At 49.9% G+C, this 15,781-nt stretch overlaps 4 protein-coding genes across 5 annotated transcripts; 1 reads left to right on the top strand and 3 right to left on the bottom strand.

The window, feature by feature from the left end:
* Nucleotides 1-170: 170 nt before the first annotated feature.
* Nucleotides 171-4,448, bottom strand: FOXG_06267 (uncharacterized protein). Of its 2 annotated transcripts, XM_018384857.1 has the most exons (3): nt 2,320-4,448; nt 1,106-2,261; nt 171-1,051 (listed from the first exon to the last, which is right to left on the bottom strand). In XM_018384857.1, the coding sequence occupies exons 1-3, from the start codon at nt 4,055-4,057 to the stop codon at nt 367-369; spliced, it is 3,579 nt and encodes a 1,192-aa protein (XP_018242017.1). In that variant the 5' UTR covers nt 4,058-4,448; the 3' UTR covers nt 171-366. The 2 variants fall into 2 exon arrangements, with proteins under 2 accessions (XP_018242017.1, XP_018242018.1); XM_018384858.1 differs by having other exon boundaries at nt 171-2,261.
* Nucleotides 4,449-7,382: 2,934 nt separating this feature from the next.
* Nucleotides 7,383-11,346, bottom strand: FOXG_06266 (uncharacterized protein). The gene is made up of 3 exons (XM_018384856.1): nt 9,357-11,346; nt 8,767-9,302; nt 7,383-8,714 (listed from the first exon to the last, which is right to left on the bottom strand). The coding sequence occupies exons 1-3, from the start codon at nt 9,662-9,664 to the stop codon at nt 7,891-7,893; spliced, it is 1,668 nt and encodes a 555-aa protein (XP_018242016.1). The 5' UTR covers nt 9,665-11,346; the 3' UTR covers nt 7,383-7,890.
* FOXG_06265 (uncharacterized protein) lies at nt 11,214-15,777 on the top strand. Its single transcript, XM_018384855.1, has 2 exons — nt 11,214-12,684; nt 12,733-15,777. The coding sequence occupies exons 1-2, from the start codon at nt 12,245-12,247 to the stop codon at nt 13,943-13,945; spliced, it is 1,653 nt and encodes a 550-aa protein (XP_018242014.1). The 5' UTR covers nt 11,214-12,244; the 3' UTR covers nt 13,946-15,777.
* Nucleotides 11,773-15,749, bottom strand: FOXG_06264 (uncharacterized protein). Its single transcript, XM_018384854.1, has 2 exons — nt 14,540-15,749; nt 11,773-14,491 (listed from the first exon to the last, which is right to left on the bottom strand). The coding sequence occupies exons 1-2, from the start codon at nt 15,564-15,566 to the stop codon at nt 14,220-14,222; spliced, it is 1,299 nt and encodes a 432-aa protein (XP_018242015.1). The 5' UTR covers nt 15,567-15,749; the 3' UTR covers nt 11,773-14,219.
* Nucleotides 15,778-15,781: the final 4 nt, after the last annotated feature.

The raw sequence follows: 15,781 nt of genomic DNA, 5'->3' as shown, positions 1-15,781 counted from the left end.
CCGCATGCAATTGAAGTGCATGTGAGCCACTGTTCTGTTTCCATCTACTGTAGTGGTTGTTTTGTTCAGGGCCAAAGTCTAGGCTGAGACATTGCCTCGCTTATGCCCGAACGATCGCTGCTATTGTTATCAATCACGTATGTTGACTCAGCCTGAAACTTGGTCTAGTAGGCAAGGTGCTAAGTGAAGATAATGTAGTGATATTATTGTGCCATTCCCAATTTTTATGTAAACAAACTGATATCCATTGAAATATCCACCGCGTACCCATATTGTATCTAGAAACTCTCAAAAACCTGACACCTTTTTGTTATATGCGTCTAATCATTATCGTTAATACACTTCGTGAATGGTATAAAGCGGTCCCTAATCCGTGAATCCTGCCATATCCAGGCTAACACCTCCTGTATCTTGTAACCCTTCCATTGCAACGCCAAAGTCTTGAGCATCAAATTCGAAATTCATGTCCTGCAGGATATTGTTCACATCCTCATCTGAGAGGTTAAGCTCCATATTGCTGGGCATCGCAGGAGCACTGGCAATGGTGTCCTGAGCGGCCACTGCTTGAGGAACCTTCTTAGCCACCATATCCTTGAACTTGCTCAACAGATCAATATCATCGGCTGGAGTCGTCTGCGAGTCGAGAATCCGACGCGCTCGTGTCTGAAGCATGGCGTCTGTGGGCATGGATCCCTTGCATGCTACATGATCCTCGACATAGCTGATAAGACCACGCTCCAGCTCTCGCGAGCAAAAAACCTCAGCAGGTCGTGCCGCCTGCGATGTGAGCTTCTCGATGTAGCTGTTAGCAATAGCTGCTGGCAGTGACTTGGCACCCTGGCCCATTGACACCTGCGCATCTGCAGGGAAAGGCTCAAGCGATGCCTTGGGGCAAGCATAGGGGGGTGCGAATCCCGAACCACCAGATTCGAGGGCCCAGCCATCGCTCATTGGGAGCCCAGGACCATCTGTCTTGAGGATACCGGCGTCTCGCTTGAACCGTTGAAGCCATTCGGCATTATCTGCAGCAGTCTGATTCCAAGGATCGTCACTAGAATATTGTCAGCTCGTCACATTCGGCAATCTTCCTGCCCAGAAAACTTACTCGTCATATAGGATCCAGCGTGCCTGGTGCTGAAGCTCTGCATCACTAGGCACATGCCTGTTAGGGTTGTTCGCCGACATAGTGCCAGCAACCCATCGCTTCAGCTCCTTCGCCAATCGTCGATAGCAGTTCGCATCATTGAGGAAGTATGGTCCGGGACAGTTAGGGCCGCTGCCCATATCAAACATGTCATCACAACCCAATCCCAGAAGCACAGGACAGTCACTGGAAAAAAGTGTCGCATCAGTGGTGGCGGTTCCGCTGACAGTTGAGTTGACACTAGGCTGAAGGGAAAATGCAGGCGAGCTGTTACTGCTTGCGGGATGACGGTTCTTGAATCCCTCGAGCCAAGATGCGTTATCTGCCGCGGTTTGGTTCCAACCGTCATCGAATTCGTATATAATGATACGAGCTTGTCGTTGGAGGTCCTCGTCAGTAGGCTCTATGCCCATCGATCGTTGTAAGATGAGATAATCCTTCAGTTCACGCTCGAGGCGCGAGTAGCTGTGGATGGTTGAGTCGATAGATGTAGGATCCGTTGAACGGCAAATGTGATCCACCACGTCTTCGCTTCGTGGAAGGTGTGCACGTCGACGGAAAGGCGCGAGCCAGTTCGTAGTAGATGTTGCGAGGCGAATTAGCCAGTTTGCAATGGCCTCTGACGGGTGTGTAGAGACTTCTTCCACTCGACCCACGATACGACAAGCCTCTTCTTGAAGTTCATCATCCATCGCCGTTAAACCAAGTAGTCTCTTGGCCTTGACAAATTCGTGGAGCTGTACCTCCATGGGACACTCCTCGAACAAGTTGTCCTTGCCGTTAATTTTGAGGGATGCCAGCCTGTTTTCAGCGGCACCACGCAAAGGACCGAATCTAGCCTTTTGTTGTAGAGTGTCAGAGCTCATGATAATGTCACGGAGCCACGATGGCCTCGTCGCGATGCCCTGTAGAGATAACAGTTCGCTAGCGAAAATGATACGACAACCTTCGACCATCATCTCTTCGTCGTTCGGGAGTCGTCCGTGCTGGTCCTGATAGTTCCGTGTGAAGAAAGCCATTTCCAACTTAATCAACTCGTAGGCATTACGAGGTGACTCTGGCGGGGAGTGAGTGGCTACGTATGGCAACGGGGATGTGCGCTCATAATGAATAAGATCTATTTCAAAAGTTAGACGTTGGCAACTTGTCTACAGGATACTGGAGAGGTCTCATACATGGAGGCATGGAGTTCTCGACCATCTCGAGTACAGGGTTATCGAAACCCCAATCACCCTTCCAGTCAGCCATGGAATAACCCGTCTTGAAATGCTCTGCCAAATGATCGACACGGATAGTCCATGTATCCATTACGATACCACAGAAACCACATCGGGACCGAATCTCAGGCGTTGCTACCTTCCACGACTTCATAGACCAATCCTGAAACTTGATATTATGCACCAGACGCAGGTGCTGGTTAAGATGATCCTTTCGGTAGAATGTCCGTTCTGCTGGGGTACGCTCTTGGCAGGCAGAGTGGTTGTGGCTTTCGATATGGGCATCGTCTGGATTGGCCTCGCCACAAAAGACACAGGATAAGATGCCGGTATCAGGGTTGACGGCTTTTGCGCCGTGAGGAGAACACACCCACCGCTCAAGAGACAAGTGCAACGACTTTTCGTGTCGCTGCCAGTCGTGCTTAGTCCTGAATGTTTCGGTACAGAATGTACACTGGAAGGTCTTGAGAGGGGCTGATAGGCTGGTCTTCTCTTTGCCAATTTTTGCCGAAGCCCTTCGGCGACGGCGACGACGTCCGTGGCTATTGAATGGGGCTGAGCCAAACGAACCCCATGAGTTGCGAGATCCATGTGAATAGGCCGATCCATGAGAACCATTACTGGAGTGAGAGGTGCCTAAACTGCTGACCGATGACTGGTTGCAGATAGATCTGCTTGAGCCATCGTCCGCATAGCTCAAGCTGAAAGGGCTGTCGAGTCCGGACGACATTCCAGAGGAAGAGGCGGTGACGGCCCGTGCAATAGCACTGACGGACGCAGGTTCGTTCTCGGGGGGGGAGTGCTCCCAACGTTGCAGTGGGTTCATGGCTTCCAGAGCTGGTGTTCCTCGGCGTTGAGGGATATCCATGGGGCCTGACCATGAGCTGGTGTAGTGAGGTGATGTTGAGCGCGGGGGCTGAACCTTGCCGCGTCGACGAGCATTTGCAAGCCAGTTTGTGATTTGGACTTTGTTTAACCCTGTTTGGCGTTGCAGCATCTCCTTCTCTTCGTCACTAGGATAAGGATGACGGTTATGAGTTGAGAGCCAGTTCTTGAGAATACGAACCGACTCTCGAGAGAATCGTGCTCCAATTTTGGGAGGAGGTGCGGCCTTGTTGTTGAATATTTCTCCCAGGTTGCCTAGATCACTGACGGAGGCATTGCGAGAGGCATTGCGAGAGGATTGACAAGAGTCGTCCTGGTTATCCTCCTGGAGAGTGTTGGAGATCTGAGGTCCAGATGGCAGAAAAGGGTTGATGTCAAAGGGCGCAGCTGAAGTGTTGATAGACTCGGGGGCAACAGCAAAGCTGCAGTCGACCTTCAATGCTACGCAGGTAGTGCAATAGTCCTTGTACATACCCTCTCGGATCTTTTTGCATGAGAAGCCAGACATAGCACAGTTGATGCATGGCGATGGAGGTGTATCCCACTGAAATTGACTAGATATGTCTTCAGCGGTTGTGGTGAAGTCCATCGTTGGGGCGGGCATGTCCGGCAGAGGGAAGTTGTTGTCTGAAAAGTGTTGAAGGGCGCAGAAGCTGAAGTCGTCTTCACTGACATTCTCCAGGACAAGATCAATGCTCTCGTTGTTGTCAGCTGTCAGACCAGCAAAGGCGTTGCCATCCTGGGGTTGTGGAAAGGCGTCAATGGCCTTGTCCCAGTTGACAAATTGCTCCATCTCATCCATATTGGACATGATGCACAAGGATAAGTGCTGATGCGGAGCAGAGATGTCGGCTCAGGTCAATCGAAAGGCGCGCGTAAGGGTGACAGCCATGAACCGAATAGATTTGGATGTCAGTCAGCCTGGTCCCACTTGAATCGTTTGGAGTGAGAGCTAGAAGGACACAAGATAGTTGAGCCTGAAAGTGAAGAGAAAAGAATGAGGCTCCCAAGTGGAGGATAGTCCCTGAGTTTTGTTCAAGATGAAAATCCAACCAAGGTACTACCTAGGCACAAGTAACGGTCTGTCTAGGAGCACATCGAAAGAGTCAGCAGTCTCCATCCCCCAGAATGTGAACCAAGCCAAAAGGCTGGTGGAGTTGGAGTGCAGAGTGCCGGCCAGCCACACCAACCAGCTGAGCGAGTCTAGCCAGATTGTCATGTCGTGCGCCCTTCAATTGACAGACATGGATCTTTTTGATCAATGGACCCACGCACACAAGCTGCGGAGTGACGGTGCTTCCAACACTGTAGGATGGTTCCAGCTCCTCCGCATATGGTGAGCCAACAGTATGGGTGTCCAATCATTGTCTCGCCCGTACAGTGTCAGCTCGACACGGTCAACATAGGCTGGGCTCCGCTTCTCGTAGTTCGCAAGGCGTAGCCATCCATGCGGATGCGTCTCGTTAGACCCAAGTCTTGACCCGAGACCGGCCTTCGCATGGGTCTTTGGCCTCGCAATAAGAACTTTTATATGACAATACATATCATCCGTGATGTCTTTTGGAGGCTCATTGTCAATCGGATCGGAGTCGTGACTCTGATAAAGTCCGAGCATGCGCTTCCCCGGAGTGTCTATGTGGGGTTTAGCACGTCCTCAGAGGCTCAGATGCTTGATTCTCCGCTATAATTGAATGATTGATATGCCTCGTATCACTTCAAGACTGTCTAGAAAGCACTGGAACTTTCTAAGAAACGGTTTATCGGAGAGAAAAAAAATAAAGACCATGCTGGTCTGCCTTGTCGGTGAGATTTTAGAATCAGCCACCGACACACAGCATCCTTAGCTTTGGGGTAACAAATCGCAGATCACTCAAGATATTTCCCTGCTCCAACACGACGTTGTGTCTTATCATCTGACGTATTGGTAAGCAGAAAAGTTGGATGATGTCTTTTCTGTGCGAATGTAGGATTGCGATTGATATGAGCAAGATTTGGTGTAGGTGAGTGATCAAATCCTGGGGCAAGAAAGGCGCCATTGGTTTAGGCGAACCCGCCTACCTGCACAGCGGAAATGCAGCGGAAAGCAGGCAGAACGGGTACAGTAGCAGCTGCCTGTGGTTTGCGACTCACCGTGGACGGAGTCTCCGGAGGCGCTCCACCCCGGCACCGGCACCGGTCATCACGGAGCTCAACAGGAGCCCATGAGGGTGTGCAGCAGTGAGTATACAGCATTTCTAAGAGAATACAAAACATTTTGGTGCTGAAGAACCGACGCCAGGACGTTCAACTTTTGCTCAATTCAGCATACAACTCTGACCATATCAAAGCTCTTTGCGTTTGCTTGGAGATCCTCTGATTATCTTGATCGGACGGATCCTCAACCGGAGATAGACACGCAAAACATCTAGATCTCCGCAAATGCCGCGAGTCTAAATTAGCTCAATATGCATATACGGCAAGATCCGAACAATGTTGCTGGGCAATATCACAACATGTCTACCTACCTTAGCCGTTCAGAGACCTATTGGCTTTCGCATGGCCGAACAGTTTTCTGCCCTAGCCCGTTGACATGAATCCAAGTGTCTCTCGACAGATTGATCGGTTACCTTTTTGGTTTTTTATTGGATGCCGGTTCACCTTTGGTCTTGCTTTGGGCTATATGCTCAAACAAAACACTGGTCCTCAACCCATTATTCCTCAAGCAAAAAGAATCATCCACCTTACTGAAATATAAAAGATTGCAGGCAGCTGTTAGGTATATGCTTAATCTAGCTTGGTCATTTCTCATATCGAAGTTAATTCGTGGTGTTTTGTTCTATCAGTGAACTGTTGGGTTTCCTGTATATCCATATATCAAGGTAGGCATCGACATCAAACTCATCTCAGTATCAGTCGCTTATAACTTGTAATCTTCTCCTTGGAATTGATGTTGCTGGTATTGTCCAGGTTGGCAGAGATTTCTAAGGGCATCCACACAACCTTGGGACGAAGCCTGAAGGCACAGTGACTACTTGAACGGGGTCGAGTCCTCATATCGAGTGAAATCATTTACATACACAACTCACTCGATGCGTATCGGTCTATTAGTAATACTACCGCAACATCTTCAAGGCTTTCCTCCTCTTGAATATAGCATATAGCGACCAAATCCAACCCTCCCGAACACCTAGACTGACAGCGATTTACTCGGGCTTAGGCGAGCCACGCAGAAATCAACAAGCCAAAGTTTTATTAATAGGTTACTTGTTTTTTATGTACTGTTCAATCATAATTCCATACGCTATGTTGATGATATCCCGCCTTGTTTGAACACTCAGCAGGGAACACATCAAGTCAGTCCAGTTCATCCCGCGGCAATGAACGGCCACCATAAGGCACCCGTAACTGATGCAAGTAAATCTCAATTCTAATATAGGAAATTTATTACAAGACGTAGTGTATGCATGAACGTTAGCCACCATAGTTTCACGACAGCTCTATCCCCTCCCTGAGCGCTGCAATTACATGGGCCAATGCTCAACTACTCCACGTCAGGTGTTTTATATGGTTGATTGCAAGGGATATATCACGAATTGCCTATGCACTGCGGTAGATGAATGGCATGCTAGTGGTGATACATCTAGCACATTGATTCCAAGAATATGAGCTGTGAGGGCACCTTTTGCTATCTTACCCGTCGTTCAATCTTCTCTCATGGTTAAAAAAACTTTTTCTCCCGCTCTGATAGCCCATTGCATTGCTTAAGTAGTCTTGGAATTTGTTTCCTCAAGTGATAATGTCACTGTCTGTGGTAAATGAGTTCGACGCTTTTCTCTCCGCAGCGTTACATTTGTATGGATCAGCCTTACCAACAAGGCTTGCACTTCATGATCCTTGAGGGCATCATATTTCGTTGTGATCACAAGACAGCTCCGGTTTTCTGATCAGTTCATTACTGCAGCAACTTATATTCTATCCCCCATGGCCTGTCAAGTTTGGGCTATGTACGCATTGAGCGCCTACGTAGTGAGCACGGGGCTTTGTGCTACGCTATGATGTCCACACAATGGATGCTTTACTGTGCGAGCACCTTCGCAAACCATGTATAGAGTGGACTTTATGTCTCGGAAAACTACGCAAATTCTATCAAAAAATCTTGTTTTTTAACGAAGGTCGTTATCACAATAAATAAATCAAAGAGGAAGCGGAAAGGAGGCTCAAAGCTGATACTTGATCAAGTTGTCAACTCACAGTCGCTCAACGCGACACCGCATTCTCTTTTTTTGGCTCGTGTAAACTATCTTGCGATACATACAGCCTGACCCTGTCTATATGTGCATTTTCCGTAGCGTAAACAATGTGCTTTTCGAGAGATAGAGTGGTATCGCTGGCCGAAGCCAGTAGTTCTGTATAATCCTTCCAATAGCTTTTAGAAGAGAAGAAAGAAAGCAAACCAGACACGTATGTCAAACACCATGCTCCTTAACAGCAATAACTCCAGCTTCATGAGCTGAAACCCATCCGAGAAGGCCGTGTGTGCTGTGAAATCCAAAATGCGCCGGTTCCTAACTCGCCTTCCATTCACTAAAATTTCGCGTCCAAAGACACCTTGCTGACCAAGAGGTACCTCATAAATCGTTGATGTCTTATCGTGGATCCTACTCATTAATCATGTCCAAGTTCTTGTAATTCTCTCTCTTTTGCGGCAAGCATTTCTCGCATCTTGTCCGCTTCGCGTTGTAAGGCTGCTCGACGCTCAGCCTTTATTTTTTCAGTATCGAAATCACGCGGGCCAGCACCTGGCGTGTTATCCCGGTTGGAAAAGGTGCTGGGACTAGGTGCTGACGCTATGGTACTGCCAGGTGATCGGATGGGAGGTAAGGAATAGTCGCCGTCGTCGCTTCCTGTTCCTAAATTGGGGGGAGTAGTGGCTGACGTCGATGGATTCAGTATCGATTTAATATTGATCGAGGAGATTCGTTTCGAGCTCTCCTGTCCAGTTTCTTGTGAGGCAAATGCTTCACTTTCAGTGGTAGAGAAGGATCGTTTTCGAGTTGGCGACAGAAACGAGGCAGGGGATAGCGATGTTTTCCTGTCGTTGTTTGATGACATAGACGCCATGGGGGCCAGTCGATTATCGTCGTTCAGGGATCCGGTATACTGACGTGGGTTATTTGACTGATGATACGCAGCTAGATCCGAGGTCGAAGGCAGTGGCGATATTGTTCTACTTGTAGGTCGGATAACCGGTTGAGGCTCGATCGTGAGCGGATGGTCTGGGCGGCGACGAAGACCCAGGTTGACAGATCCGTCCTCGTTCATTGACCCCTTCTCAGCATTTTGTTCATATTGGCCTTGCATTTCAGCTGGCTCCATTGCATCTTCCATCTCCTCATCCTGCGAAGCTGGGATAATTCGTTTTCGTCTTTTGATAGTCGATTTCTTCATGGTCATTGGCCGGTGGACACCATGTAGCTTGTAATATAAACCTAGGGCTGTTAACAAATACTGTTTGACAAACGCTAAACGCGTAATACCTACCACAAGCGTTGCAGATGGTGTGGCCACTCTCATCACGCCTCCAGAGAGGCGTAATAGTGGTGCCACAGTTCTGGCATGCAATCACAACCGTGGCATTCGAATTTTGTTGATTTTGCAGGGCATTGACATCCAGAGGCACTGGTTCCGGTTTGGTACTTTCACTTCGACTTTGGCAACTCTGTCGTTTCTGCGTTCCACCTAGGTTGGCACTTTTCGAAACACGATTGTTATAGGCAGGGCATCCATTGCAGCCCTCTGCACCACCCGTTCCGTTACAACGTCCACCTCCAGGACAAGTCCCTCCAGTTTGATCAGCAGATATGTAGGTCGCATTTGACGCAGGTTTTGGACCTGTGACTGCAGAGGGCTTCGGTGCGGTAGTTCGAGGAGGTTCTGCAGGGACAACATTTGGTGGTCGCTTGAGACTAGTCGGACGAGAGGCGTTTCTGGCTTTCAGATAGAGGCCACAGGCGTTGCAAATCGTAGCACCTTGAGGTGATCTCCTCCACAAAGGGGTCCGGGTGGTTCCACAGTTACTATTATCGGTATAAGCAGAGTGATTGCCGTAGAATTAAGGGTAGTTAACTTACCTGCAAACTTGTCCTTGGCTGCCACTAGGTGGCGGACTTGTTTTTGAACCATGCTCTGACCCAGGACTCTGTTGCTTTGACATGTTTCCTGGAGCTGAACTTGTCTTAGGGCCAGACGGACTCCCACTTAGTCTATGTTGGTGGTCGCGGTTGTCCTGGCCGGTAGGGAGTCTGGTCCGCTCCTGAGAAGAAACAGTCGAGCTATCACTTGGTTTCGAGGACATTGGTCGTGATGGCAGCGCAGTTCGCACCGAACCCGTCTCACGCTGATGGCTATACAGCGCCGTTTCTTGGGTTTCTTGGCTCATGCCCGTAGGTAGGGCTGCTAGTATCGAGGGAAGCAAGACGACAATGGTTCAGATGAATCGAATGGGTGTACTTCAATAGTCTGGGTTGGAGTGCGACGGGTCAGTTACAAACCGAAGTCTATAGCATTCATCGGCGTTGATATCGAGGGTCGGTAGGTTGATTTGATTGTCGTATAGGTCGAGGATGAGTAAGATTGAAATTTGGTTATGGGAGAGAAAGTCCTTCACACGACTCGTAATCGGCTGCAGCGGATTGATAAGTGGTTTCGAACCGGCCGAGCAAGGAGGCGAATCCGGAGAGAGGCCGGAGCCGGGTTCCGCAACTAAGAGTTCGCAGGCACCGAAACGAGCCAAACAAATGCAATACTTTCTTGGCTCGATGCGAGGTGTAAGTCAGAATGCTGAAGAAGTACCTAGTGCAAAGCCCAGTCTGCAGTCCAGCGATATGTATCGTCAAGTTGCCAGTTTTGCTGGTGGACAGACGAGTCGAACAAGTCGCCAGGGTACAAAGGGACGTAGATGCGTAGGCAGCTGACCTAGTAAACAGGACCAATCGAAGGTTGGATCGAGTCCGATCGAACGGGAAGCAATGTATTGGTCAGACGACAGGTGTCAGAGAGTGACGCGACAGCGACCAGATACTTGGGACCGGCGCAACTGCAAGGCCGAGAAGACCAAAGAAGAAGGTTGAGGAGTTGACAGCCGCGGGGAGGAGAAGAGAGGACAAGGATGTGCGGAGTGTGTAGTAAAGAAGACGAAGGGAATAACCAAGGACAGGAGATAACAAAGATTATCAACCAAACCAAAAAGGCGGAAGGGAAAGTAGACTATGTGCAAGGGTGATGAATCTGTGACTACGCAATGACAGGTGTTGGTAAGACAACAAAAGGCGGCCGAAAGCGAAGTGCAGGACACACTGACAGAACAGGACGGGACGGAACACGCCTTGTCTCGTTCCTAGGCAAGGTATAATTGAATGTGGTGCTTGGCGAATAACAGGGGAGGACTTCGTCAATGGGTTGAGGCGTAAGACTCCCAAGTTTTGCGGCACCACCAGGCTGGGACGGTGGAAGGTGAATTTGGTGACCAAGCAGAGCCAAGACCAGAGACCAGGGTGTATGTTTGCGTGTGTGTGCACGCGCGCGTGAGATACCGTAGATCGATAACCAGCGACGGCAATGAGACGGCAGATGGCAGATGGCGGTGGAGGAGAGGACGGTGACCCCGGGGGAAGGGTGTCCGAGACCAAGAGAGGACAAGGTGGGGGGGTAAAGGTGAAGGGAAAGGTAGAGGTCAAAGGTGAGAACTCGGAGATGACAGTCAATAAAACAGATGGACGACCAATTCCGTCTGGTTTGAGATTGAGGCGCAGGTCAGATCAGAAAGAGATGGCAGTGAAAGTTGGGCAGAGTAGGTAGGTAAGGTGATTGCAATTGATGATCAGACAAGGCCTGATCTATCCAATGGGGCTGGGGCTTAGTCTTGGAATTGGATCTGGGCTTGTGCTTTCTTGATTGCTCTGCCTTGCCTTGCCTTGCCTTCTACCCTTCAGATTGTTTGGTATTAGTTATGGTGGATTGGAGACTGGTTGTCGGGTCTCGGGAGCTGGCGTTGCATTGCATGAGCCTAAATGGGGCCCAGCAGAGAGACTCGCTGACTTTGTTCTCTCTATTCTCTTCTTCTCGTACCCCTCAGTGGCAGTCAAGTCTAATTCGTCCTTAGGCAGGAGGGGAGTGACGTGCAAAGGCAAAAACAAACCAGAAGCAAGACGAGACTCAACAGACACATGATGCGATTTCACGGGGAGTCGGCCCCAGCATGGAACGACGGCCGCTGGTGGGTTGGGGTTAAAACAACCGAATTGATCTAGACACTCTCATCTCGTTTCTAGTGTCTTTCTTAGCTCTTGAACCTAAGGTGCCGTTTCCGACTGCATGGATACCATTTGATGCTGAGTACCGTTCGTATTTTTCACGTGAGAGATCTATGCCTCACAAACCTGAACTCTCAAACTCTCCAGATCTCGTCACGCCAGAAAACCTGCAGAAAAGACCCTTCCCAACGTGTCGTCACAGTGGAGGAACCAAGAGAAAGGCTTAAATTAGGACGTTCTAGTAGGCCCCTCTTCCTCACCGCGGCTCTGTCAACTTTGCCATTTCGCCCCTGAAATGCGTTGGATTACATTAAGTCGTCTCTGATTGGTTCAGCTAATACGGAGAAATTCCTCTTCGTTTCTTGGCACCGCTGGTCGGATTTTTGCGCAGGGGATCGCCGTCCTGGTGCCCTGACCGACTCAGATCCAATCCACGCTAGGCCGAGATCGGGCCCTCTTTTTGTTCTCTCCATTCGATTCTTAATCAGCCGAGGCTTGAACTCACTTTCTCGTTTTTATCTTATCTTATCTCGCTCATGCTCAAACGCAGGGCTAGTTATCGATCAGTTGGCTAGCTTTATTCCAAGAACGATCAGCATTAGTAGTTTGGTTGTCTCGTCGCGTCGCATCGCGTCACTCGACATCAATTCCGTACCTTTATCTACTTCTATGCAATATCGCGAACGCCTCAGTCGTTCCCTTTCGTCATGGCGCCCGAGCTTGGGAGCTCTCCCAAGAGAGAGCCAACACCCACTCTTCCTTTGTCCTCGGTTCCTCAAAAGCGCCCCCTTGAAGAAGGCCGTCACAGTCCTGTCGTTCCCTCGCCACTGAACCCCGAAGTCAGGCCTTCCGACTCTTTGGCACCCGAAGATGCTGCTCAAAATTCTAGATCTAAGTCTGCGCGAGCAAAGAAGGATACTCTGAAGAAACGCGAGGCCAAAGGAAGCGATAGTGTTCGTGCTACACCTGATCCAAAACCAAAGTCAAAGCCACAGAAGAAACAGAGCGAGTCGAGCCCATTACGATACAACTTGGGGCAGCCTAAACTGTCCAACTTCAACCCTCCTCGAGGTCCTGTCATGACGGCACATCATGAGGTCACGGCCCCTAATGGCCAAACGGTCGAATTCTTTGACACATCGGATCAGTAAGCTAAGACTATATCCGATAAATACCTTCATGCTAACTGTCAAAGTGTCTCTAATAAGAAGAGCTTCCGGTATACTCCCTGCATCGCCGATCCTCTCTTCCCGTCCATGATCTACTACCGAAGCACAGAACCAGAGCCATATGGCCCCCACTTGAGCTTCGAGGACTCAGCAGGGCATGTTTATTTTGATAAGTCGGCTCGTCACGTCACAACCGACAAAGGATTTCGCATGGCAAGGGCGAACGTGGCTGTGAGGGAGGGCAGATGGTACTGGGAGTGCAAAATCACACAAGGAGTTCGACCACCAAAAGATGAAGAGTCCAAGCCAGAAGGAGGCAAGCATGTACGCGTGGGCTGGGCAAGACGAGAGGCATCGCTTGATGCGCCTGTGGGGTTCGATGCTTACAGTTATGGCCTCCGTGACGTCGCGGGAGAAAAGGTACATATGTCCCGTCCTAAGGAATTCTTTCCTGCCGGGCAAGGCATTCGAGAGGGGGATATCATCGGCCTCGAGATTCAGCTTCCATCAGAACATCTGCACCGCAAGATCATGTCTGGACAGTATAATCCAGTTGTTGATCAAACCGACGAAGAACCTGCGCCCACCGCTGAAGGCCACAACATTGTCCGCGATCGCTATCCCATACGCTTCAAATCTCATACTTATTTCGAGAAGAGCGAGTACTCCCCCGCCAAAGAATTGGAAGATCTTATGAACCCGACAGGGGCTGGCGGTGGCTCTTCAGAAGAACCTGGTCCTAATCACCCCCTTCCAAGTCTCCGCACGCTTCCCAATTCTTGCATCCGCGTATACAGGAATGGTGTTTTAATGGGAACTCCGTTCGAGAACCTCCTTGGCTTCCTTCCACCAGCTTCGCGTCCTCAAGGCCAAGTTGGCGGTCGCGAAGGCCTTGACGACGGCATGCTCGGATATTACCCTGCCGTAAGTGTCTTCCATGGAGGCGCTGTGGAGGTCAATTTCGGCCCCGACTTTTGGTATCCTCCTCCAGCCGAGACCGAAGGTACACCCGATAAGGTCTGGTCAGGCAACGCTCGCTTGAACAAGGTGCACCCTGTGAGCGAGCGTTATTCTGACCAAATTGCAGAGGATATTGTCTGGGACATCATTGATGAGGTGGACTTTTGGTCCAAAGATGGGGGTGGGGCGACAGATCGCCAAGGTGTGAGCGACAAGAGTGAAGCTGTCGCCATGGCCTCTGGGCGAGAAGAGATCAAAGAAGTGGTTCAAGACGATTGAAGCATCGCAATACATGTTGTCTCTTTCTATCCAAATGATGTCGGATAGCTGAACTACGAAAGCCTCTAGAGATGTTCCTTTCAACCTACAAAAGATACCCACTGTGAAAATTCAGAAATCAAGTTTATTATACATACCATGTCCATCAATAGTAAAGGCTGGTATCGCACTGCCCCGAGGCTCCATTCTCATTTCGTCATAAACCATGTCGTAAATACTGCTCGTTACCATATATCAACCTGCTTACAAACGGAAGTCCTGTCCAGGCACTGTCTCAGCGACGACGAACCGGTTCCTCTGGCGAGACTGGCTCGACTACAGCAGGAATCGGGGATGGCTCAGACAAAGGGGAAACAGGGTCTCCAAGTATTGCCCTGTCGGCATTGCGACTCGCCGCCGCTGCCTCTGGCCCGGGAAGAAGAGGGTCATCTGGAAGCTCTTCGATACGATCGCTGCCATCAACAGGTGTCTCAGCTAGAGATTTCTCTCGCTCTAGTCGCACCTCACGACCTCTCTTGTGGCAATACCAAAGTACAAACATCAATACTATCAAGGGTTAGCAAATGTATGAATAGTTTGGGTAGCAATACTTACAGAATAAAGCAACGCTCCATATAACATTTGTACCAATGAATGCAGGCCATCGCACCTTCAATGCGTTGACGATAGCCTTGAGCATACCAACGACAGCCCCTGGCTTCGTGACCAGATCGGTTAAGTTGGATGGCTTGAGGAGGTCGATAGCGGCATCCTTAACGCCCTTCTCCGTATTCGCCTTCAGACCCTGACTTTCTGCTGCTGCTGCCAGAAGCTCAGGCGCCAGGGAGGACGTCAGCTTATCTGGAAGCTGGGTAACAAGCTTCTTGAGAGATGAAGGCAGTTTTTCGAAACCGCGATTGATGGCACCATCGCGGTCTTCAACTAGGCTTGCGAGATCACCGTATGCTGTCGGCACGCCATTGGCGAGATCCTTGAATACTTGGGTGAAACGGGACAGGAGCTCGGATGACTCGTTGGAGAGAGAAACGATCTTGTTGTTCTTTGCTTGGAGGTTCAGACGGTCGAGAACGTTACCAAGGTCCTGCTCCTCACGTTCGGCTTCCGGTGGCGCGACGTTATCTTCTGGCTTAAGACCATCCTGTGGTTTCTTATGTCTCGTGAACAAAGCCGTTAGACGGTTTGGCTGTTTGTCGTGCTTCTCTTTCTCTTTCTCTTTCTTTTCCTTCTTCTTGTCCTTTTTACTCTTGGGTTCTTGTAGAGCCTTTACCGCCTCTATCTCACTCTCAGATGCAGACGAGAGGTCGATCTGAGGGGTATTGATGCGTGGCGGCAGAGGCGGAGCTGGACCATCGTCTTCCAGGATACTTTGCAGCCATGCCTCATCATCGCGGTCGAGGACTGGGCTCAGAGGAGGAGTATTGGAGCTGAGGCTGTGCTGCGTGCTTCGCCGCCTGTGTTGATGACCTGATGCACGAGATGCATCGTTGCTGAAATCCGGTACATGTCCGTAGGATGGGTCTACCGAAGATCCAGCTTCGGTCTTCTTCGCAGTCTCCTCAGCAGCAGCCGCTTTCTCCGCTCTGTTCTTCTTGATCTTTTTGTATGTCAAGTATTCCAACATTTTGGAGTTTTGTTGTATGTATGGGGGCGCCTTGTTCGGAGATGCGGCAGATGGGGATTTAGCTATTTAACTACCTTAGTCTGGAACGAGAGGCCGCCCAGCTTAAAGGAAAATGAGGGATGGCGATTTAGGTGTTGGCGCGCGCTTGGGAATTCGCCTTTGTCTTGTCTTGGGTGACGAACGATCTACGCGAATCGAGAGCGCACAGCCACATC

Source organism: Fusarium oxysporum, chromosome 2 (assembly GCF_000149955.1).
Source record: "Fusarium oxysporum f. sp. lycopersici 4287 chromosome 2, whole genome shotgun sequence".
NCBI classification, from domain to species: Eukaryota; Fungi; Ascomycota; class Sordariomycetes; order Hypocreales; family Nectriaceae; genus Fusarium; species Fusarium oxysporum.
The sequence above is the reverse complement of the archived record's forward strand: the minus strand, read 5'-3'. Positions and strand labels throughout refer to the sequence as shown.

Excerpts from the sequence above, each read along its gene's own strand:
- FOXG_06267 (XM_018384857.1), bottom strand. The coding sequence starts at position 4,057 with ATGTCCAATATGGATGAGATGGAGCAATTTGTCAACTGGGACAAGGCC. Across the intron at positions 2,262-2,319 it reads CGAGAACTCCATGCCTCCAT|ATCTTATTCATTATGAGCGC; the intron begins GTATGAGACCTC and ends CTTTTGAAATAG. Across the intron at positions 1,052-1,105 it reads CGCTGGATCCTATATGACGA|TGACGATCCTTGGAATCAGA; the intron begins GTAAGTTTTCTG and ends ACAATATTCTAG.
- FOXG_06266 (XM_018384856.1), bottom strand. The coding sequence starts at position 9,664 with ATGAGCCAAGAAACCCAAGAAACGGCGCTGTATAGCCATCAGCGTGAG. Across the intron at positions 9,303-9,356 it reads AGCCAAGGACAAGTTTGCAG|TAACTGTGGAACCACCCGGA; the intron begins GTAAGTTAACTA and ends TACCGATAATAG. Across the intron at positions 8,715-8,766 it reads CACCATCTGCAACGCTTGTG|GTTTATATTACAAGCTACAT; the intron begins GTAGGTATTACG and ends TAACAGCCCTAG.
- FOXG_06265 (XM_018384855.1), top strand. The coding sequence starts at position 12,245 with ATGGCGCCCGAGCTTGGGAGCTCTCCCAAGAGAGAGCCAACACCCACT. Across the intron at positions 12,685-12,732 it reads TTCTTTGACACATCGGATCA|TGTCTCTAATAAGAAGAGCT; the intron begins GTAAGCTAAGAC and ends TAACTGTCAAAG.
- FOXG_06264 (XM_018384854.1), bottom strand. The coding sequence starts at position 15,566 with ATGTTGGAATACTTGACATACAAAAAGATCAAGAAGAACAGAGCGGAG. Across the intron at positions 14,492-14,539 it reads ATGGAGCGTTGCTTTATTCT|TATTGATGTTTGTACTTTGG; the intron begins GTAAGTATTGCT and ends AACCCTTGATAG.